This window comes from Pseudopodoces humilis, chromosome 14 (assembly GCF_049639895.1).
Source record: "Pseudopodoces humilis isolate 2021_Gansu_Grassland_sample_001 chromosome 14, ASM4963989v1, whole genome shotgun sequence".
NCBI classification, from domain to species: Eukaryota; Metazoa; Chordata; class Aves; order Passeriformes; family Paridae; genus Pseudopodoces; species Pseudopodoces humilis.
Window position 1 is genome coordinate 8592162 of NC_142213.1, and position 24491 is coordinate 8616652.

The 24491-nt window shown below is 40.5% G+C and overlaps 1 protein-coding gene across 3 annotated transcripts; it reads left to right on the plus strand.

Moving 5' to 3' along the window:
- Positions 1–11: 11 nt before the first annotated feature.
- On the plus strand, positions 12–24491 carry MBTPS1 (membrane bound transcription factor peptidase, site 1). Of its 3 annotated transcripts, none has more exons than XM_014255479.2 (23): positions 12–100; positions 1872–2364; positions 3819–4076; positions 4487–4690; positions 4803–4913; positions 6176–6285; positions 6660–6776; positions 7732–7799; positions 8333–8435; positions 9199–9350; positions 10175–10336; positions 10861–11005; positions 12042–12230; positions 12797–12969; positions 13584–13699; positions 15628–15784; positions 16538–16662; positions 17054–17131; positions 18656–18796; positions 21185–21316; positions 21823–21955; positions 22569–22699; positions 23705–24491. In XM_014255479.2, exons 2-23 carry the CDS (start codon positions 2178–2180, stop codon positions 23899–23901), a joined length of 3189 nt encoding a protein of 1062 aa, XP_014110954.1. In that variant the 5' UTR covers positions 12–100; positions 1872–2177; the 3' UTR covers positions 23902–24491. The 3 variants fall into 3 exon arrangements, with proteins under 3 accessions (XP_014110954.1, XP_005526389.1, XP_014110955.1); XM_005526332.3 differs by having other exon boundaries at positions 13–100; positions 21829–21955; XM_014255480.2 differs by lacking the exon at positions 12–100 and adding an exon at positions 308–537.

Consider the following 24491-nt stretch of genomic DNA (forward strand, 5'->3'; position numbering starts at 1 on the left):
GGCACCGCCCGCGCGTGCGCAGCGGGGCCCGCGGGGCTCTCGCGAGAGCGCGCCGGTAAACAGCGCTGAAGATGGCGGCGGGCCGGGCGGCGGCGGCGCGGTGAGCACGGGGCGGGCGGGACGGGCCGGGAGCGCCGCGGCTCCCTCAGGGTCTGGGGGGCGGGCGGGGCGGTGCTCGCTGCCCTCGTCTCCGGGGCTGCCTCGCCCGCCGCCGCGGCGTGGGGCGCTCCCCGCCGGCTGTCACTTCACCTCCGCCCTGCCCGGGCCGGGAGCGGCGGCGCTGCCCCGCACGGTGCCCCGCCGTGCTCACTGGGGCTTTAGTCCGGCCGGGGCGGTACCGGGCCCGGGCTCGCTCGTGGTACCGGCCGAGCTCCCCGGACGGGACGGTACTGCTGCGCTGCAGCTGGTGATCCTTGCGGCGTGCCCAGCCCGCGGGCTGCGGTGCCCTCGCTTCGGCTGAAGCAGGGAGTGACTCCGAGCGTATTCTTCAAGGGCAGGGGCAAGCTGGCAAGTGTGGCACCCGGCCAGCCCCTCACGGTATGGGTGTTAAACAGAATAAACCCGTGGGCGTGCTGCTCCTTTGCACTTAATATCCATCGTACTTCGTTATCTGCTTGCATACAACCTGTCATCAGCCGTAAGGGTGTTTATTTTACTCATTCGTGTGGTTGCTTTATTTTATTGCTATAGGGGTTATTAACTGATGAAGTGATAAGCCAGGCAGAGATCAGCCAAGGCCAGAAGTCAGTGCATGCTAACTGTTGAGTTAGGAATGAAGGGGAAACTTTATAATCACAAGCAGTTCCCAGTCTGTCATGGTATTGTCAGTCAAATAAAAACAGAGGTAATTTCTGCCCCTATTACATGGAAATACTTGATAATGCTAAATAAAGTTAAATAAAATTGAAGTAATGCTGTCACATTCAGACTCAGTTCATCTGTTGTGCTGTCTGCCCATCATTCCCCTAAATCATGTGAATCCCCTAATAAGGCTCCTACTTTCCAGTCCTTGTTACAGCTGCAATATACAGTTCTGTTCTGCTTCTCCAGGTGCTGTGACAAACCAGACAAAAATGTTTCTCTTTTCTTATCTTTTAATGACCTTTTATCTCTCAGTTGCTGGTTGAGTGTTTGGAATTCAGAAGAACACTAGAGTTTCAATTTTTCTTGAGTGTATTATATAGTTTGGAACATAAGGGGAAGAGGCTGTCCCTCCATGTGGAAAACACTTTCAGCTCCTTCCTTTAACTTCACATCCTGTGTAACCAGCACTTATTTTTTCAGGTGCCCATGTTTTTAGTAACACATACCCCAGCTCAAAAAAATTTGAAAGACTTTTTTCATGCAGATTTTCAAGCACAGTCATTAAAGCTTTGCCTCTACTGGTATCTCTTGTTCTTATCTGGCTTTGGCCTAGAGTTTGAATTCATCTTGGGTAAAATGAAGTTCTGTGCATTATTTCTATTTGCTGTTTTTTCTGATTAAAAAAACCAGCATGCTTTTTAAAGTGTCCATGGACACTTTTATCATATTAGTATTTTATTTTGCACTTTTTCCCTGCCATGGAACTTGCATGTCATTTTTAGCTCTTTGCTCCACTTACATGAAGTGTGGTTGAGTTTGGTGTTCATTCTTGCCTGTTCTCTTGTCAGGTTAATACCTGAGTGTTGCATTGTGCTCTGGTCTGAACAAGGGAAAAACTTGAGTGTTGGCAAAAAATTCTAAATTAAATATGAGGAACTTTTCCCCCTATTATTTCTAAAACAAACTACCAAAGGTGTCTTTTTTTTGGTGATTTTTCATACTGTACAGCTGCACAAATTATTATTATTAATGCATCTAATTATTTTCTGTATTGCTCTGCCTTACAGGTTGGCTTGCAATCAGCTTTGCTAATTCTTCTAGGGAGTTAACTTCGCCATCAGAAATGGAGTACAGGACTCAGCTGCCACATCCTGAGTGACTGAATCATTTAATGCAAAATGGAGAAGAAGCGGAGAAAGAAATGAGCCTGTTCACTAGGCTTGACCTGAAAAGACCATGAAATCTCTACTTATTTTGGATCCAGCTTTCAGAATACCCAGTTGATCAGCACAGTGAAAGCAACGTTTACTGAAACAAAAATGAACTAGTTTGTAAAGAAGAAAATTGTGATTTGATTATATGGAATTTTTGGAATGAAACCATTTTCTTCTATGACCATGAAGTTTGCCAACGTCTGGCTTGTTCTTTTTGTTATTTTACTCTGTGGCAAAAAACACTTTGGTACCAGAGTAGGGAATTCCTCTCATGAGGCTCACGTATGTCCTGGATGTTCTCGTCTTACTTTGGAAGTGGAGTTCACTTCAACAGTCGTGGAGCATGGTAATAAAGAGTTAAGCAGTAAAAAAAAAAAAATCCATGTTATGTTTATGTGTATGTTACTGGTTTGTGGTGTTTGTGCAATTGTAACACTGGGTTTCTCTAGAAGCACATCATCTGCTAAATTCTCTGCATTTGGAAAGAGGAACACTTTTTCAAAGGTTTTTTTTGTTTAGCTCCTTTTCCAACAAAAGAAGGGAGAAGGAGATGCAGAGGATTTTAAAAGTGAAAATGGAGTGTGAAGGCTCAGGTGGGCAAGTGTGGTGTATTTAGTAGCTGTTTGTTTTAACCTGGCCAGTGGTATGCTTGAGGCTGTTATGAAATGTAACCACACAGATGGGCCTTGAATGGGAGAGAAAAGCAGGTAGTCTCTCTGGATTTGTTAAAGAAAAAGTTTTGACATAATACTTGCATGAAAAATGGCATATAATTGAAGGGAGCAGAGGAAAGGCAGAGTGAGGCAGATGCTGCTGCTGGGATGCCAGAGGATAGCAGTAGGACACCTTGACCCTGCATCCACGTGTTGCCTCAGGAACCTGCAGTGTTTCCGCAGTGAGGCTGTGCCTCGGTGCTTGCAGGAGGGTGGCAGGAGTGACATTCCTGTGCACAGCTGGCCAGAGCTTTAACACGGTGAATGTGGTGGTGTGAGCTGGGGTTGAGCCTGCTGACAAATCACTGGTGCAGATCAAGGACTGGACTGTTGGACTTTGTTTTCTGAGCTTGTCATAGTTGGTGTCAGTAATTTGCACTAAAGCTCAGTACCATGTAGAGTCTTTAAACCATACCTGTCAAGAGACACACTGAATTGGCATATCAGTTTGTAACAACAGATATGTTCCCTCACCCCTGCTCCTCTCATGTCATTTCACCTTTCCCTGATACTTACAATTCTACCTTCCTTTCAAAGGCTTTTGTCATATTTCTTATGTTTCCTGATGCAACACCCCCCGCTCCTTTACATAGTGCAGAAATAAATTGTGGACTTGTAAAAGCAACAAAAAAGGGCCACAAATTGTGATTATTTGTTCTGAGTAAATGTCGTTCTAATTAGGAACGGCGGGAAGAACGACACGGACTCTCAAGGGAGTCACAGTTTATTGCTTTAGGCTTGTTATATAGATTAGTTCGTGGAAAGTACAGAAAGGAAACTCTTACTGGTTAGTAAATCACCACATCACCATCATTGGTCAGTGGGGCTCACCACCCCCTGACTTTCTCTTGCAAGGAAAACAAGAGGACAGACAAACAGTACCTGGCAGTTATTTTCTGTCTCTGAGGATTGTTTTGAAATCCTCCTATGAATTTCCCAGGCTAGCTTCTCAGGCAGGACTGAGAGGCCATGGGGCCTGCAGCTTGCTCTAAAGCTAGCATCCACAAGTAAAGAAAAGAAAAATTCAGACTTTGCAATGTGAAGCTGCTTAAACACTAGTTCTGATAAAGTTGTGCTCTTGTTCCAGAGTATATTGTGGCTTTTAATGGATACTTCACAGCTAAAGCTCGAAGTAAATTTATTTCAAGTGCGCTAAAAAGTAGTGATATTGAGAACTGGAGGATTGTACCTCGCAACAACCCAGCCAGTGACTATCCGAGCGATTTTGAAGTTATTCAGATCAATGAGAAGCAGAAGGATGGAGTCCTCACACTGGAAGATCATCCAAACATCAAGCGTGTGACACCTCAGAGAAAGGTCTTTCGGTCACTCAAGTATTCAGAGTGTAAGTTATTTTCTGTGTGGCTGCATGAGATCTGTTTTGGAAAAGTGTTCTCAGCCTTATTTCAGACCATTGCACAAATGAGAAGTGCCCTGCAGTTTCTCTTTAATTAACAGAAACCTCTTCTTTTGGTTATAAAATTATAATAATCATACATTTTCTGAAACCTGCTGTATTTCCATCTACAACATAGAAACATTTCTTTTGCAGCAGTTGGTTACCTGAGAATAGGGGCCTCTGTATCCATAGTATATAAACCAGAAGCTTTTACTGATTGTGATTAGAGAAAATCGATACTCAACGATATAAAACTTTGGTTGTAACAGTATGATGTCTTAAGTTTGCCTAAGAATCAATTATATTATGGTTTTCCTTGTGCTGTTATTAATTTTCTTTTTCCTAATCCAATATAGCTGATCCAATGCTGCACTGCAATGAGACCAGGTGGACTCAGAAGTGGCAGTCATCCCGCCCCTTGAGAAGAGCGAGTCTTTCTTTGGGTTCTGGCTTCTGGCACGCCACGGGCCGACACTCGAGCAGGCGCTTGCTGAGGGCCATCCCTCGCCAGGTCGCTCAGACCTTGCAGGCAGATGTCCTCTGGCAGATGGGTTACACAGGTATGCTTTTGCTTGTTGCCTGATAACAATAATCTTCTTCGAAAAGCAAGTGAAGTGTAAGGAGATTTGCTATGGAGTTGAACCAGAAAAAGCAATGGTTTTCTCTCAATAGGTGCTGGTGTGAGAGTAGCAGTGTTTGACACCGGTCTGAGTGAGAAACATCCACATTTCAAAAATGTAAAGGAGAGAACAAACTGGACTAACGAGAGAACCTTGGATGATGGTGAGTTACTGTGCAGTTTTCCAACTGTTCTTGACACTGGTGTGTTTTGTGCTTGCTGATGTGCTGCCTAACACCTGTTAAATTTTAATATTTAAAGCTTAATTTTGCAGTGCCCCAAGCACTTTGTACTCATACTGAATTCAGCAGGGAGTATTAAGGTTCCAAGAGGGTGGGTGCATAAATGGTGGGTGCATAAATCTCCTTGGAGTCATATGTTCATCATGGCTGTTGAAAAATGTCAGGGCACAAGATTACCGTGAACCTGTGAATACGTTGCCAGAGAAGGTGGCAGTTAGAGCAAATCCAGCAAAGGTGTTTTCTTTCCTACTCCTTTGCATGTTGCTGTTTCACAGAGGTACATATTTCTATACTGATGAGGGACAACATTTTCATTTCTTATTTTATTTGAGAAACATGCAAAACGTGCAGTCCTAAACTGATCAGAATTTGGCACCTTCCTGTAAAGTTTTTCTATTCAATACAACTGAACCTTTTATTTTCTACACTGTTTGTGTTCCTTTTTCATGTGTTGACCCTGATTTGCCTTGACCATGTACTTTCACAATTATTAACTTCATACAGTTTGGGTCAGTGAGTCAGTTGGCCATTGAATCTCCCTAGTGTTCAAGGTAGATGCTTGTTTTGCTCAGTCTTGTGTGCACCTCCATAGTTTTGTGTACATAGTAATTACTTTACATTGCAGTGCCTGCTTTTGGGCAGCTCTTTCTGCAAAGTTCTGTGCCCGGAGGGTTGCTGGGCAGGCAGATTTGGAGCTCAAAAATATAATGTGGGCAGTCCAATAAAGTAAAAGCTAAAGGGTTTTTTGAGGAGAGGAGAAAATGTTTTCTTATCTCATTGCTTATGCTTCACAAAACTTGGTTATTGCAGACTCAGTATAAAAATCCTTTAAGAAGTCCACATTAAAATACATTTACTTTGAAATGAGCTGCATTTTCCAAAATACTGTTTTTTTGATCATGATTTCATTGGTAGCAGTCAGGAGTGGATGGACTGGAGAATGAATCACCCAAGTTTTACCAGCTGGTTGTCTGGCTATAGCGTGCTGCAAATTCTGTCCCCACTGAACCCGGTAGTGAATTACGGTTCAAAAAGACTAGGACTGAACCCAGCACTGGTGGTTTGTTGTAAAGTGTGTTAAATTTATGTGATTTTTGCTATAGGTGATGTTCTGGGTAAAAATTCTCGGCAGTGAAATTGTTTGTCTTCTAATATCTTATTTTGTTTCCTTCTCATGCTGATAGGTTTAGGCCATGGGACTTTTGTAGCAGGTGTAATAGCCAGCATGAGGGAATGCCAGGGGTTTGCTCCAAATGCTGAACTGCACATTTTCAGAGTGTTCACCAATAATCAGGTAGCTATTTTACATGCGTTTCAATTCCTGCCTTTCCAGGTTAATGCTGTAATAATCCTTTCCTTTGGGAGTATTGCATGCACTCATAAATGTAGACATTTAGAAGTGGAAAGGATACAACTTTGTATTTGCAAGAGACTTACTATAAGACTTCTGTCAGTTTACAAATCTGGTATATTTTTCAGAAATAGTATGTGGAAGTCTTACATGTATAATGGAGCAGCCACTCAAATGTACCGAGTGCTAGAAATTTAAGACCATTGCCACTTTTGTGCTTTATTTCCGTGTTGTCTTTCCTCTATATGTAAAGTCTGTATTGTCATGAAATCACTGGATTTTTTTAATGGTAATTTTTCCCCGTCTTTCTTACATAGGTCTCATATACATCTTGGTTTCTGGATGCTTTTAATTATGCAATTTTAAAGAAGATAGATGTACTGAATCTAAGTATTGGTGGGCCAGACTTCATGGATCATCCATTTGTTGACAAAGTTAGTACGAGGAAATGAAGTTGGCATAATGTTTGTATCCCTCACACAAATGCTGGACTTGCAGAACTATTTGTTTTTGTCTGATCCTGCTGACAGTTCCTGTGTTTCTTTTGTGTGACAGAAATTTTGTACAGTGTACAGGCTTTTGGGAATGTATATAAGGAATGAGTTAAACCCCAAGCACAGCCCAGATGTTCACAGAGTTATGGAAAATGCCCTTTAACAAAATGCTTGATAATCTGCTTGAAAATCACTCTCAAGCAGACAGCTAAAAGGACCTTTAATTGGAGACACTTAACTGAAGTCCACTCTTCGGGTTTTTTTAAAATCTCTGCATGGTTAATTTATTTCATTGTTATTTATTTCAAAAGAATATGTATAGGATGATTTTAGTGAATTTAAGAACAAGTAGGTAAAAAATGTAGGTAGTTGACTCAGCTATGTGCCAAGAGATTTGGTTCGGGTTAAGACGGAATTAGGTTTTTGTCTCTCTAAATGTTATAGTTCCCTGAATTTTTGGCCTGACCTTCAAAAGCATTTAAGTGAATTAATTTACTCTTCAACTAAAGGATATAGTTGTTCTTTGTAAAGGCCAGTTAAGGGATTTGAAGTGTGTAAATTCTTCCTTGTTTTTTTATGATAACCTGCATTGAAATTTAGTTTGACTGTGACTTCACTGTACTCCCCAGAGCACTACTGAAGGGGATTCAAAATAACTATGTGACTTTGTCATCTGCAGTGCTTTGTTACAGATAAGAGTTTTTCTTTTGGTGTAAGATTCTTTCAGCAGTGTTCCTGTCAAGGCTGGGTTATTGCTCGTATCATCTGAAGAAAGTTCACAACTTAATACTGGATATACAGTGAGATGTATCTTGTAAGGCTATGAAAGAAGTTATGTCTGTTAGAAAAGTCTCTTTGTGGTGGCAGAACCTTATTGTGAACATTGTTTTTGTAGGTTTGGGAGCTGACTGCCAACAATGTCATCATGGTCTCTGCTATTGGCAATGACGGCCCTTTATATGGGTGAGTGTCAGTGACCGCTTCAAAGAGAACCAACTGTGTTGTTATGTGGGTTTGGAAGCAGTTGTGCTTGGTCAGGAGGTCTTCTCTTCTTTTTTTCTCTAATCTTAGAAAGTGACTCAAGTTAAACTCTTTTCCCTTTTTCTTTTAGTACTTAACTAAATGTTTTTCTTTGAAACAGTGGAAAGTCAGCAAAAGAAAAATGGCAGTGCTTCCAGCTGACATTTCCCTGTTAGTGTGAGCAGACAGCTTTGGGTAATGATCTTGGACTTAAGGAATATAGAAGTGATCAACCCAGAACAATTTGTGGTGTATTTCTAAAATGAATGCCTAAGACTAGGTTTTGTTTTGTCTTCAAGGTAGATGATTTGATAGTTACTGAGTTAGTAACTGCCTGATAAGTTGCTGTCCCCTGTGAAGTATAAGTATGTGACAAAAATCTGATGGCAGCAATTCTGTTACCAGCATAAACTTATGACTGTATCTTGGATTTTTTGGTATTTGTTTTTTTATTCCTGTCTCCCCACTTATTGTAGGACTCTCAATAATCCTGCTGACCAGATGGATGTGATTGGAGTGGGTGGCATTGACTTTGAAGATAATATAGCTCGCTTTTCATCTAGGGGAATGACCACTTGGGTAAGATATTTTCATGATGGCCGCTCACATTTGCAGCCAAAATAAGGGCCTTGGAAGGGCAACCTTTTCTGAATGGGCAGTCCTATGTAGATGAGTGTTGGAGAAAAGATTTCATCAGACATCAGAATAGTTAGAAATTGAAAGTCTTTAAGCAAGAAGCTTTGTATTCTTTTCAGGGTTTCTCATTATTAGTAGTTATTACTAGTAGTTAGTTATTATTAATCCTGACTACTGTTGACATTTTTGATGAGTTTATAAAACATCCGCTTCCTTTTGTTTGATGGCAAAAACTTGTCTGTGTGGTTAAATTTGCAAACATGAAGGCCTGCTCTTGTCCTTTGGTTTAAAAATCCTAGGGTTTTCAGGTACTACATAGGAAATTGCACTTAGTTTCCTGTGGAGCTGAGGTGGTGCTTGCTGCACACACGATGTCACATGAGCTTGCACCGCAATCTTGATCAAGGGGACTGTCACAGGGGATTGTCACAAGTTTCTGTGTAGCCAGTAGCAGTGTGGTTCTCATTTTGTCAGTGGTTTCCTGCTTAGCAGAAGTGCAGATCAGCAGTAACCTTGAAAAGTTGGGAACTTGTCCTAAGCAGCTTGAGTCCTTCTTCAATGTAGCTGCTATTCTGTGATGCTGAACCTCAGATAATCCGGTTGCTAATTTCACTTCTGAGTGACCTGCAGTTAATTTAAATGCCCAAATGAAGCCATCGGTGTTCATTTTACACGAAGGCAATAATCCATTTGTTTTCTTTCACAGGAGCTGCCTGGAGGTTATGGCAGAGTGAAGCCTGATATTGTTACATACGGCTCTGGAGTGAGAGGGTCTGGTATGAAAGGCGGATGCCGCTCCCTCTCTGGGACAAGTGTGGCATCTCCTGTGGTGGCAGGTGCTGTCACTCTCTTAGTGAGGTAAGTCTTAAATAAGAATCTCTAGAAAGGTATCAGTCAGGAGGGGCATAAAATTCTCTTTAAAGGAATCCATCAAATAAAACAAAATTGTGTTTAGATGTAGAAAAACAAAGTTGGAGAATAAAATCACTGTTCTGCTTGAGACATTATCTGGCTACCTCTGTGTTTCATGAAAAAACGTGAGAACTGTTTTGAATGCTAGTTAGGTCTTTGAGACTATGATTAGGGAGAACAGTACTATGAGACAATTTTGTCACATTTTTTAATCATTTGGAATTTCTGTGCCTCTGTCAACTTTTGTAAAAGAGCAGCTGCTCAAAGTAGGCACCTTTAGTAGGTAATTATGTACTTGTAAATTTTATAGGATGCAGGGTTTTATGGCCATTATCCTGTTGCATAAGTCAGCTGTTGCACACTGAAGAATTTGAAAGTGGGAACTGCAAGTCCATTCCCTGTGTTTGTCATAGCTACTCCATATGGATGAGACAAATCTTTATTTGAGAAAAATGAAAAAAATTCAAAGTCACCATCATATTTCCTCCAAAAAATGGTACATTTTAGTTTGAACATTAGAGGTGTTCTTTCCCCTGGGAAAACAGATATTTTATTTAGCATATAAAGATACTGCCCTGATTGTAATGACTGCTGGTCCTGGAGCACATTGTAAGGAGAAAAATACATGTATTATTAGTTTTTAAGAGAAATGTACCAGAAATTTGTCCCTCATCTACATTTGTATTGTGAGAAATCAAGCAATTTTAGACAAATATGAACAGAAAATGTTACAGCAGACTGATTTTGTGGTCTTTTTTTTCCTGTTTCAGCACAGTTCAGAAGCGTGAAATGGTGAATCCAGCAAGTATGAAGCAGGCCCTTATTGCATCAGCACGGAGACTTCCTGGAGTCAACATGTTTGAACAAGGACATGGCAAATTGGATCTTCTAAGAGCTTATCAGATTCTCAACAGCTATAAACCACAGGCCAGGTTAATTTTAATCCTTAATTAATCGGTGGTACAATAGAATTTCCTCTTTTGTTTAAGAGAGCAGGTGGTGCATGTGTAGCTCAGTTGAGCAATCCGTGCTTGTGCAACAGTGAGGACTTGCACAGATCTTGTGTAATCTCAAGCATGAGTTTTGACCAGAGAATGGATGAAAAGTCACACAGCAGTGTAGGGGATGATCCTTTTCTCTTATAGCCTTAGATGTTATGAATAATATAAGAACACAATGGAAAAGTAGTTAAATTTAAACTTTTGAGAATAAGGACCTTCTCCCTGTATTGAGATGTTTCCTTTTTTGTGTGTGAAAATCTTTTTACAAAACTTGAAAAAAAATAAGGAAGGGAAGAAGATTTAGGGTCATATTTGGGAAGTACGGTGAGAGATTGGTAAACTATGACTGGCATGGTTTATCTGAAACTTTTTTGTACTTGCGTGTAGTGTCACATTATTCTGTTTATTGGTAATTTTTTTTCTCTTTAAACTTCCCCTCCTCTGTCCTGCTGTAGTTTGAGTCCAAGCTATATTGATTTGACCGAATGTCCCTACATGTGGCCCTATTGTTCTCAGCCCATATATTATGGAGGGATGCCAACTATTGTTAATGTTACCATCCTTAATGGCATGGGAGTCACTGGGAGACTTGTAGACAAGGTAAGTATTAACACTGTTCCAAATTCTGATTGGTAATGTTGCTGAAACCTTCCCAGAAAATACTACTTTAGCTGTGAAATTTGTAGAACAAACCTCATTGCTGGGAGCAAGAGATGCAAAGTGTTTGATTAAAGGGTGCACCCACACTGGAGGATTTGTTAACACCAGCTGTCCACAAGTTTTCAAGCAATGCATTAGTTTCAGGGCGTGTAACATTTTATTTTTGCAAAACCAGTTTGAATTAAGATGTACTTAGAGATTTCTTTGTATTCTCTAATAGCATTTAAAATCTTCTGGACAGACCTTCTTAATATTTTTTTTTTTTCCATCCTGGAATATAAATGATTTCAGTAAAAAATCCTGACACTAAATTAAGCCTTTTCCCTGAGTCAGAGCAATCTGAATGTATCAGCTTACCAGACTCTGCTGCCAAACCTTTTCTTTCACACCAGTGATATTGAGCATGTTGGTTGTCTAGGGAGGTTTTTAATTAAATAAGTTTAAATGTAGAATAGATTTGAGAATTGATACAAATTTAAAAAGACACCTGTCCTGTAACTCCAGCTAATGTAAATGAGTCTAATTTCAACATTTTAGTATGACTCCTGAGGTCTGGTTTAGCTTCAAGTTTAGGTTAAAGGGCATTGAAACTCTTATCCGAGGTCATTAGTTTATGGTAATACATACAGCTGATGTAACTGGCCTGTTAGTTCGCCTCATTATCAAAGAGAAATCTTGTGTTCTCACCATAAATAAACTTCTGCACATGATCTCAATGTTAAAGCAGGTTTACTTGGGCACCTTCTTATAGTCCTACCTCTGAAAAGCCTTTGGTCTGGGTCATAGAGGCTGTCACAGTTGGCTTGATTCGCTGACACCACACCAGACTTTTGAACTTGGAGGGCATTTTAAAATTTGATATAATCTTCAGAAGAGCTAATATTTATTACTTCAAGCAGAGGAAAAGGGCTATGTGTGCAGAAAGTAGTGATTGCAAATACTGTGCTACAAGTGTTCTGTATTCTTCATTTCACAGCCAGACTGGCAACCCTATCTCCCCCAAAATGGGGATAACATCGAAGTGGCTTTCTCCTATTCCCCAGTCTTGTGGCCTTGGTCTGGATACTTGGCAATTTCCATCTCTGTAGCAAAGAAAGCAGCATCTTGGGAAGGCATTGCTCAGGGTCATGTTATGATCACGGTATCATCCCCTGCAGAAAATGAAGTAAGTTTTGTGCATTTTGGATTTCCTGGGTGAAAAGTTATCAAAACTGCTTTCTGATATGCAAATACCTTGGTTTTAAGGGTTTGCTCTAGCCACGTCATTTGAAGCATAAGTTAAATTTGGGTCAGGAAATTAAAAAGTACAAATAATGTTCTTTATAATTGAGAGCAAATTGCCTATAATTTAGAATCAGGAAGCCTCTCTTTGGGACCAACACCATAATTTCATTCGTTTATTTTGGATTTAAGTAATGTATTTTGAAAAAAGATTGCCTAAATATGTTTCTTCTAGAGCAATGCTTAATTGTTCCTGAGAAACTTAAGATTTTGAACAATTGAACCAGATCACGGTTGTAACATATGTTAACTATTTTTCATTCTGAGTATAATTATAAATTGTTGAGTGCAGAAAAGAATAACGCAGCAATTTAGGACAAAAGTAATCTTGTCTCTGGAGCTGGTACTGGTGACAAAAAGTAGATTTGGTACCTCCAGTTTTTTTGTTAACTGTGGTTAACTGATTCCTGTGGGAGAAAGGATTTCACTGTAGTTTGTTCTGTCCTTCAGTCTAAAAATGGTGCAGAGCAGACTTCAACGGTGAAGCTTCCAATAAAAGTGAAGATTATTCCTACTCCACCTCGTAGTAAGCGAGTCCTTTGGGATCAGTATCATAACCTCCGTTATCCACCAGGATACTTCCCCAGGGATAATTTGAGGATGAAGAATGATCCGTTAGATTGGTATTTATCTTGGGTTCTATTAAATCAATATTTCTTGATTGTGGGTTAATGATCTGGGATAACTTTACTGAACACCATAGTTCTAGCCTTTTTCAGAAAGGCATGGGTTTATCTTTTGTAAAATCTATGAAAAGCACTTTGAGTCTGCTTGTGGTGCAGGATTGTTTTTTGAGCTCTATGGTTTTATTCACATGAAATGAAAAGCTTTTAAAATGCTCATTTAAGATACTGAGATTTTTGTTTGACTTTTGTATTCTGACCTAATTTCTCGCAGGAAGTTAAAGGGGACACTTTATTAACTGCTTCAGCATTCACACAAATTTGACAATTTAAAAGACAATAAGGGAACCCTTGTCTCTTAAGGGAGGCTGTCTTCAAACAGGGAAGGACTTTGCTGCCCTTTCATAGATGGAGTAGGGAAGCATCCATAGAAAAAAACATGCAGCAGTACCTCAGTGAGGATTAATTGGGTCAGTGACCAGGGCACAAGTTTTGGAAAGCTTCTTGGAGTATGCAGAGGTGGCAGGAGGACAGGATTTCAGAAAATCAGAAAGGTGGAAATGAGATTTCTATGTGGCAGATCTAAATGTCTTCAACACTCTTCTCTTTCTAAGGAATGGTGACCATATCCACACAAACTTCAGGGACATGTACCAGCACCTCAGGAGCATGGGGTACTTTGTTGAGGTTCTTGGTTCCCCGTTTACATGTTTTGATGCAAGTCAGTATGGTAAGCATGAGTTAATTGCATTGTTCTCCATACTGTTAACCTTTTCCTGAATTGACCTTTTGTTGGAAGACCAAAAATGTTTTGAGATACAAACAAAAATTCTAGTGGTAGTAGAAAAATATTTTGGCATTGGGATAGTTACTATTTATGTGCTGATACTTGTGTGGAGTATTTCTGGAGAAGCTTGCTTGGGAGTTTAGTAGAATTAGTGTTGTTCTCTGACCTTACCATGAAAAAAAGAGAGGGAAAGCCAGCCTCTGAGTGGGTTAAAGCTCCTTAGTATTCAGTCCCACAAAGGCAGAACTGTATTTGTCAAACGATTTTGGCACAGTCAAAATGAAACTTGACCTGTTTAACAGACTAAAATCAAAGGTGTCCATCCTGGTTCTTTATGTTTTTGATTTTTGATTAGATAAAAGAGTGGGTCAAGTGTTCATCCAACTGTATGCAATAGTAAAGCAGTATGTGATTTGTTTCTGTGCTCATCAGGAAGCAAATTGGATAGGTTGGCCAGGCAGGGGACAGAGCAAGCTGTCTGTGCTCCTTTCTGCTCCCCTATGCCCCTTGTTAAACCGTGGCATGCTCCAAAAACACTCTTGTTTTCAGCTGGGATGTTTTTTAGTGCACTGTAAGGTGAGGATGCATTCTCCTGAGTTTGTCAGTTCTGGAACTGTTGCCAGCAGTAATCTTTTGTTTATCTTGAATCTTAAGTGAACTTCTCACCACTGCTTTTAGAGTTCAGTGGATATACACATGGATACATTAATGTTAGCCCTTAAAAAAGTAGCAAAATAGTGTTTCTTCTGATATCACTAGTTTTATAATTGATAGAGAGCAGCATTAGGGGATTTCTCTCTACTCTGATTCACCATTGTGTTGTACCTCATTTGATTGTAGTTTGTTGGGCTTTCAGAATTTCCTAAAGAAGTGAGGGGAATAAAACTCAATGATCTGTGGTCCACCTGCCACTTGTCCCTAGCTTGTATTGTTTTCACACTTGTGTCCCATTTCACTCTGTCCCATTTCTACAGGATCTTTATCAGAAGGCTTTCCAAATGCAGACTGCCTGGACTTGCAGAATTGGCTTGGTTGCAAGGAGTAGTGAGACATGGGGCTCACAGTGGTTAATCAGATTGCTCAGGGTGTCATCTTGTCAAGATCTGTGTTGTCTCTGAGGATGGAAATTTCACCACCTCTCTGGGCAATCAGAAAGCGAAGAAGCAAAAGGGTTTGGTATTTAGAAGCAGTCTAGAAGCATAAGCATGTTTTCAAGGAATAAAAGTATATTTTTCTGGTTGTGTTTTTCTCAGTGATGCAGAGAAGGTTGTGCTTGCTTGTTAACAGGAGTGGGAGAGGGTTATGTCAAAGTGGCAGTGGCAATTTAGTCAAGCTTACCAGAATGAAGCTGTAGTTTTCAACAGGTGAATCAAACTCCTTTTTTTCAGAGTAATTGCTGACTACCTGGCTGCAAGTCTGCAGTAGTGAGGAAAGTACTGTTAGAGCTGGAGCAGTGAAAAACCTCCTGACCAGGCAGCATCTGCATTAGCACTCCAGTTTGGATCAGTTTGAATCCCCTCATTGTCCAGCTGTGCCACAGTTTGGCTCAGTTTATGGAACATTTGGGTGACACCAAACTGCAGAACACACACCTGACACATATGGGCATTCAGTTCTTGAGACCACACAAGCAGGAGTCATAAGTAACACCCTAAAAACTTCCTGTGCTGCAAACTAATTTTGGGATACATTTGTCTTACATTTACTATCCTTAAATATGGCTTTATTAGATGAGCTGCCAGAGCAGGGCACATGGACCACACAATGTGAAAATGTGCACTTGTGTTGGCTTCTGTGTGGGTTTTGTGAATAGTGGTAACATCACAGTGATGACCAGCCTGGAGAACTCCTTTTTCTGCTTTTGCACACAGGGACTTTACTGATGGTGGACAGTGAGGAAGAGTATTTCCCGGAAGAGATCACCAAATTGAGGAGGGATGTTGATAATGGACTTTCACTGATTGTTTTTAGTGACTGGTACAACACATCTGTGATGAGAAAAGTGAAGTTTTATGATGAAAACACAAGGTATTGACTTACTTCCAAGTGGTTTGGGAAATAAAATGCCATAGAATTGCACCCTAAAAATCCCAGATGTGATGCACTGTACTTCAGCACTTGGATGTTACCTGTAAGAAGGTGCTACCTGAAGTAGCAAAACTGATCTTAGGCTACAGCTTTAGGAGCATAGCTACCCATTTTATGATTGTGGAGTCCTCTTTGGTCCTGTATTCTACTTCTAATGCCAAGAAAAACATTTACAATGAAAACAAATACGAAATTTGAGACAAGACCAACAAATAAAAATGGACATGTTTTACTTTAGGGGAGCAGAATAGAAGGAAAAGAGCATTGCAAGAGTATCACCAGGTCATGTACCTGTTACTGAAATTATTGCATGTTTATATTGCATATAAAGAAAAAATACATGACATTTTGCTTCATTATGAAAATGAGAAGCATTTGACATGACTGTCATTTTTACCTCTGCTTAGCCAAGCAAAAAGCATAAGACTGAATTTCTTTCAAGTAAATTGAAGTTTTTCATGCAGCTGAAATGCACTGAGGACTTTACATCAGTATTATTTAATTTTAGCTCAAAAGCAGTCAGAGACAGCTGCTCAGATGCCTGTGGAGTTAAAGAAGACTTCAAGATGTAATTCATTATTTAAATGGCTTTGGGAAAGTCTGTGTGCAGGGGGATGTGTGACTTTCTGTTATCCAAACTCTAGGTGTATATTTTGTATACTAATAAACAGTGTTGCACTGTAATTTTTATAGGCAGTGGTGGATGCCTGATACTGGAGGTGCTAATATACCAGCACTCAATGATCTGCTTTCTGTCTGGAATATGGCCTTTAGTGATGGGCTGTATGAAGGAGATTTTACCATGGCAAGTCATGAAAGTGAGTACTGGAGTCCATTGCCTACACAGGCTACAGTGGGGTGTTTGGAAAATGGTTTTCTGCAAGTTTGAGGTTGAGCAAGAATCAAGGGAACTGCTCAGATTCAGTGAAAAGAGTCTTGTAAATGATTTCTTCCTTTGTAGACTTTTTCATTGTATTTGATTTAGCTTTTCAGTTTAAAAAAAACTCCAAAATTGAAAGATTTGGAAAGTGTGTGAAGGTGAGCCTGTGAAAGCTGTGCTTAGCAGTGTTTTCTCTGCAAACACACACATTGGTCAAAATATACAAACTCAGTGCAGTGTTCCTGGGAATGTTTTCTCCTGGCTTGTTGGGTAGGGAAGGGAGGGAATGTGATTTCTGGTTCTAAACAGCAGTTTTGTGATGTCTTCAGTGAATTACGCATCAGGGTGCAGTATTGCAAAGTTCCCAGAAGATGGCATCGTCATTGCACAGACTTTCAAGGATCAAGGTATGAGCTTCCTGGTCCTTTTTTCCGTGTTTTGAGTAGAACTTTGGGGTTAGTGCACATGCAAAGTTGCAAAGTCTAAACGTTTAAAAACAATAAATGCAAAACCACATTTACAGGGTATATATTTTTACATTTTCTCATTTTGCCTAGAGCTTGTAGCTGATGCTTAACAGGCAGCTGCAGTGTGACTCTGTATACAGTTATTAAATAATACAATATCCAAGTGTTATATGCAGCCCTGTATTGTGACTGCTGTATGGAAACACATCTGCATGTACGTGTGTTTCTGGAAGGGGAGGAATTGTGTTGTAATTGTGTTACTTGTTCATGTTTCTCATAAATTTCAAATGCTGCTGAAGTATATCCTCTGATCATTGCCATATTTAGCATGAATGTTGTGGTAGCTGTGGTGATCTAAGGATATAAATAAGGAAAATGTTACTAGACAAAATGTCACCAGTGAAACTCATAAGGGAAAATTTTATGCTTACAGGATGCCTGTGGTCTCAGACTTGAGTGCTTTGTTCTCTGTGCCTTTCCATTCTCTTTTATCATAATATCTTTCATTTGGGAGGGAGTAATTCAGAACTGTAATGGCAATTTAAAAAATAAATCTTATATTTGATGAGCTTTTAGGAAGTGCTTTGCAGGGGCAAATGACCAGAACTCTTAGGGTATTGCAGGTCAGGTTTGTGCAGAGGGTTTAGCGTTTTGAGTGTGAGAGCAGAAGCACATGCAGTGCTTCTGATAAAACTCAGCAACTGCCTGAGAAGATCGGTCAGTTCACTGTATTTTTGGCTTAGGATGTACAGCAGAGGTGATTACCTAGTGGAGAAATTTTCTGGAACAGTAGAGCTCAGCTGTATGAGCCTTTTGAAGGAAAGACAATATCCCTGTATGCCGATGACTTATGTATTTCCTTATGTGCAAGAGAGAGAGAGTGTCAATTTGACAAGTAGCCTGCTAGACCTGCTTTTTCTCTTTAATCCTTTTCATTGCAATTCCTGGGGCAAAAGAGCTCTCTGTTTTGCTTCTGCTATCTAAACGGTGTCTCAAGTAAAGGGGATAAATTTCAAGTAAAATATGAAATTTGTCTTTATTTTTTTCTACTTGGTATAATTTTAGGAAGGAAGGGTAGCTTTCCTAAACCAGCTTTCTGTAGAATCTGCAGAAGGATGGAAACAACATAAAGAGCATAACATTTTGATTTTAAACATTTTGCTGAAGATACTAGAATTTTTTTATTCAAGGCTGTTGAAGATAATCCAGGTTGTGATGATCTTCTCCACCAACGAAAGAAAAAAATTATTATCACTAGGAAACTTTACAATCAGAGTCTTGGAGCAATTTCATTTTTATCATAACATCTTGGGGGTTTTGAAAACTTCTTCTAAAAACATGTGATGTGGTGTGGGGCATTGTTGCATTGTTGCATGTCAGCTGGAAATGTAGGCTGTGTTGTTTGATAGGTAGATTGACATTGATGCTCTGCAGGCTATGAAATTTATTTACTATTTGCTTTAGGTCTTGAAGTTTTAAAACAGGAGACTGCTGTAATTGAAAATGTCCCTATTTTGGGGCTTTACCAAGTTCCTTCAGAAGGTGGTGGCAGAATAGTTCTGTACGGCGACTCCAACTGCCTGGACGACAGCCACCGGCAGAAAGGTGTGTGAGCCCTGCACGTGGGGAGAGTCACTGTCCTGCACTGACAGCTCTCCTCTGGGGTTCTACAGCCCCCACCAGAAGCAGATGGTTTGTAGGGACTCTAAATATTCCTTACTGGGGATTAATCTTAGTTCTTCAGAGCTCTACTGAAATGCTGTGAGGTATGTTTACAGCAACAGAGTGCCTCACATTAGATAGCCCTCTGATAAATGGGGCTATTTTCCACACACTTTTTTTTCTGTTCCACAAGATTTGGGGGCTGTTCTGCAAGGAGGGTTTGGTTTGTGGTCTTTTTATTTATTTATTTGTTTGTTTGTTTGTTTTATTTTATTTTATTTTAATTTTTGGGGTGTTTTTGTTTGCAGAAGGCACTAACAGTTACACGTTCTTTATCTGAAGTCGTGAAGAGGCCACTAGGAGATCCTTCCACTTTTTCCCTAGTAACATCTTCAGAATGTTTATACACAATAGTGGGTTTTGTCTTTTGAGTTTGCACCTCAGCCTGCCTTGTTCCCTTTGCAGTGTTTCTTGTGAGGATTTATGGTAATGTCCCATGTTCCAGTTGTGCATTACTGTTTTCAGGTTATCCTACATTGACACAAACCAGCGGGTGTAAACATGTCAGAAAGTAGGAACTTCAATTAGTTGTCAAAGCATTTGTTTGCAATTCTGGGTAGCAGTTGTGTGAGTTGTGTGTGCTTTCTGTGGCTCCCAGAGAAGCCATGCTCTCTGCCTACACACTATGGCTGATTCTTATAAAATCTTTTTTCTAGCAGTTGGTTTGATCTGACTTTGCAAATTTTTAAGAGGTTGCTTAGGTTTCTCATGACATGTAAAGCACAAGCTGGTAGATCTGTGGCTTGAGGGGAGGGAGATAATCCAATATGTGAAGTCTTTTTCTGCATTTCCACTGAACAGAACTGAATTTTCGTTTTGTGATGAAAAGTACATCTATAATTTTTTAAGCTTTTGTCACTTTTTTTTCATTCCAGAAAATATTTTAAAATACTACATTATGTAATCCATCCCTTGCCTAATTTATTTAAGTTTAAAGGAACTTGCTGCCTAAGGGAGCTCTCCATCTGTAGCTGATTTCTTTCTCTACCATACATTTTGGGGTTTTTTAAGAGTTCTCTGATTTTTCCTTATCTGCCTTTGGGCTGCTTCCTGTGAGTTGCCCTAACACCTGCACATTGGTGCCTTAGTGCTTGCTGCAGGTTATTTAAAGCACATAACAAAAGAGAAGGTACATAGCTTTAAATTAAGTTATAGAAAATAATGCTCTGTGACCTCCCTAATACTGTTAAATTCAGGGTAACATCTGAAGCAAGAAAGAGTGGAATGCTCTAAAGAAATCCTTTAAAATTAGCTTTTCAGTTGTGAACCAGGAGCTATGTCTCCTGCAGAGACATTGGTGGCTTTAACTGAGGAAAATTCCTAACATTTGTGAATATAAATCCTTAAAATCTGTTTGACCTCTTTGAAAAATCAAAGGTGAGGGTTTAAGGGACACTGGGATTATGAAGATTAACTCCCATTCCCAGCCAACTGTTCCTAGGGGAAGAAGTTCTGAGAAAAATACTTTGCTGTGTGGTGGAAATAGCTGATGAGGCATTGTCCTACTCCTGCAAAGTAGAGTTGTGATGTGAACTAGCTGGAGTGCTTGTTCCTTAGGGGTAGCTCTGCATTAAGGTAGTAATAATTCAGGAGAAAATCAAAGCGAAGGATCATGAGCTTTTGAAGTGCAAAGGAAAACTATGATCACATGTATTGTGGTGCTGATTTCCAGCCTGGTATGTACCATAGCTGCTGTAGGTTATGCTTGTACCTTTAGCTGGGATGTCGCCAGAATGTTTTTTGTTTATTTTTTTAAGCTTGAGAAAGCAAATGAGTCATATCCTTGCACTGTAAACACTACCTTGTTCTCCCTTTCTTTGCAAGGTATTTATTTTGTCCTTTCAAAAATACAGTTGGTTCTCCATTTCCCTGTTAAAAATTAAACCAGAAACTCAGAGGTTTCTTTGCTTCCACTGAAGAACTTCATGATTTTTGTCAAAACTTGGATGACTTTGCATAACCTGGAATTCGTGTATTCAAAACATACTTTTTTTGTGTTCTGCTCCTCAAAAGAGCCTGGTTTGCTACACACGTGTCAATTTTTAAGACTGAGGAGTTTAATGCTGTGTTTGTGTGTTGCAGGGGAATATGGGGTGTGTGTTGAAAGTTGCATCTTTCTGAAAGTGAGCCTAGAACTTCAGGAGAAAAGCAAGAGCCAGCATGGATTGTAGTTCTAAATGTCATTAAAGCCTTCTTAGCAGAAATATAAGCCATTTTAAATGTGGCATAATGCATATCTTGTTTTGGGGCTTGGGGCTGTGAAATCCACAGATTGCTTTTGGCTCCTGGATTCCCTGCTGCAGTACACGTCCTACGGGGTGATGCCACCGAGCCTCAGCCATTCCGAGAACAGGCAGCGGCCGCCATCGGGAGCCGGCTTCTCCCTCCCCGAGCGCATGGAAGGTGAGAGAGCCTCCATGGCCAAGCACAACCCAAAGCTCAGCAACCCTCAGGGCAGGATGGCTGGGGCAGACACCTTGAGTTACGTGCCAGTAAGGTTGGTTTGCTGCAAGCTTTGCAAGGTTGTGCTGTTTTATTGGAAGAGAGCACATTTTGCAGGGTTTTGTTGTGATATAGTTGTGATTAGACTGAAGAAAATGTTCTTTTCATAGAGTAGGAGTGTTCAGATGCCTGATTCTGCGGGGGGACATTCTAGTTACTAGCTACAGAGCATAAAGCATTCAGTCTTATCTCACATGCTGCCAGGAAAACTTGGATTAACTGCTGTGGTACGTGCAGACTCTTACTGTTTTGTAAGGTACCCTTAGGTTAATTCTGATATTTAGCTGTGAGTGCTTGTTTCTGTAAATGGCTCCTGGGTTTTACAGCAGCACTGTTTAGCTCAGGGTCAGTGTTGGTAACTTTTATCTTGCCTGTCTCTGGGTAAGCCAGTCTCTCTCTGCTATGAGTTGCAGGTAACCATTTGCATCGATACTCAAAGGTGCTCGAGGCTCACTTGGGAGACCCTAAACCCCGGTCCCTTCCTGCTTGTCCTCACCTGTCCTGGGCCAAACCACAGCCTCTGAATGAAACTGCCCCCAGGTTAGTGTATGTCTTTCTCATACAAGAAGTCACACTTTTGAGTTCAGCTGAAAAATTACTTGTTCTATCTAGTTTTGAAAGGGACAGCTGTAATGCCTTTTCCTAGAAAAATACCAGATTGCAAAGAGGAAATAATGATTAATGCCTCTTCAGTGAATAACTCTGACTCACCTAATAGCTACACTATGAAATTCTGGTATTTTAAAAATAACTTCACAAGTCACTGTTGTGATTGAGTGATTCCAACTTCGAATGAACAGTCTTGATGAAGCCCATCGTCATCGTGTGCCTTGGAAAGAGTTTTCTGAAGCATCTTCTTGGACAGCTCTCCTAGTGCTGCCTTCTCTCATGCCATTTGTCAGTTCCTTGAAGGACAGGGCTCCACACAGCCCTAATAGTTGCTAATCTAGTTATGTCCCTGTGGTGCCTGAATTGAAGTTTGGAGGCCTGCAACCTGCAGAGCCTAAGGAGTGGATCAGGCATCATTTGGGTCCAGACTAGTGAGTTATACGTAGGGTGTATACGTACTGTCACTTTTTCTATATATTGCTACAAAATTCCTTGCATTAATGAAGTAAGTGGACAGACACCTCTGTCTTTAAATTTCTTCTAGCAACCTTTGGAAACATCAAAAATTACTGTCAATTGACCTTGATAAAGTGGCACTGCCCAGTTTTCGACAGAACCGACCCCAGGTGAGACCACTGTCCCCTGGAGAAAGTGGAGCGTGGGACATTCCTGGAGGTAAATATTGAAAAGTTTGAAAATTGCTGGTTTTGTTTTGCTTTTTTCATAAGCTTTGAAAAAAGCCCAAACACAGCACAGCCATATGAGAGCCACTGTTTATTTTCAATTGTGGAAAGCATGCATATAATAGTATGTCTGTGTTATAAAAGGCTGTTTGATGAAGATTTTTTTGCATATGAATAGTTTGTTCAATAGAAAGTGTGCATGACATACTGAAGGAAGATCTTTGTGGGTGCATTTTGATAATTTTGTTTTGGATAGGTTTGTTTGGATGACTGATGGGTCAGCAGCAGCACCTGTCCTTAGGAGCTGTGACCACATATTACTGCTAATTAAAATTCCTTCTGTGAGTGCAAAAAGCAGAGTCCAGAAGAGTTTGTCAGAATGGTGCCTTGGGCAAGCTGTTACACTAACAAATGGTGTCTAGCACTCAAAACAGCTTTCAGGTGGGCAGCTCTCCTGTACAAGCTTGGCACTGCAGGCTGAGCTGGAAGCAGATGGAAAGCTTCATATGTGCTCTTTTCCCAGTCTGAGCTGCTAGACCAGAGACACCTGTAAAAAGGAAGGGTTTGTTTCTCTAGCTTATCCTCATTGTGTGCACAGTCTCAGGAGCAAGCAAGCATGAAATCACTTTCCTCGTTCCATCAGGATTTGAATTGCAGCAATTACTTAGTAGTAAGATTATGGTCAAGTGTCTGCATCTCTCTTCTAATGCAAAACAGAAGATTGTTGTTACAGGGGAAATCTGGACTATGCTTTCATGTGCCCAAATGGGTCAAGGTGGAAAGGCTGGTGCTTTTCTCTAAAGTTAGCATCCCATCTGATTTTTGCTAATCGGTTTGCAGCTGTTAATCTTCCTGTCTGAAATATAATCTGATTAATGGCTGCCTGGGCTTTGAACAAGAGTTAGCGGCAGATCCTTTTGGTAGATGGCATTAGCACCACAAAGCCATCTTGGCTCACGTGGTAACTGCTGCCTTCCAAACCTCTTTGCCTTTCTAGGTATAATGCCTGGCCGGTACAACCAGGATGTGGGACAGACGATTCCTGTCTTTGCCTTTCTTGGCGCCATGGTGGTCCTGGCATTCTTTGTGGTGCAGATCAACAAAGCGAAGAGCAGGCCAAAGAGACGGAAACCGCGCGTGAAACGACCGCAGCTGATGCAGCAGGTTCATCCACCAAAGACACCTTCTGTGTGAAAGCTCTGCCGTGCCAAAGATGACCTCCTTTGCTTGCTTTCCGGGGCAAGGGGTCGCTCCCAGTGGAGGTGCAGCGAATGTGTACCTAACATCATCTCATAGTCTTTGGTTTGTGGAGAGAAAAAAGAACCTCTGTATGTAAAACTGCAGCTTTAAGCAGCTGAAGCCACCAAAGACTTGAATACTGTTTAAATGGCTGCTTAGTCACTACATCCCAAGAGGGGGAAAATGGACCTTTTTTTTAAGCTGACCAAACTAAAATTTATTTGTTTAAAGGCTATTTTCTATATTTATTGTTGGGGAGGGCGGGGGAAAAGTCACTTTAAGGACCTCTGCTAAGGAAAAACAAGTGCATTTTTTTTGGATGGAATGCAATTTTCTAGAATGGCATTACGCTGAAGAGTATAATGTGCACCATTAAAGGAGGAAGGGACTGAGAGAGACCAGTACAAATCAGTGAGGTGTACTCCTGCAGTTTATTTTTATAAAGCAAACTTACCATGATGTTTTGTAATTTTTGGTCACGATTTCACCGTTGTTGGTGAAGCAGATTTTTCAATAAATATGTTATCTATATGAAGCAAAGACAA

Excerpts from the sequence above, each read along its gene's own strand:
- MBTPS1 (XM_014255479.2), top strand. The coding sequence starts at position 2,178 with ATGAAACCATTTTCTTCTATGACCATGAAGTTTGCCAACGTCTGGCTT. Across the intron at positions 4,077-4,486 it reads GTCACTCAAGTATTCAGAGT|CTGATCCAATGCTGCACTGC; the intron begins GTAAGTTATTTT and ends AATCCAATATAG. Across the intron at positions 11,006-12,041 it reads CTGGGAGACTTGTAGACAAG|CCAGACTGGCAACCCTATCT; the intron begins GTAAGTATTAAC and ends TTCATTTCACAG.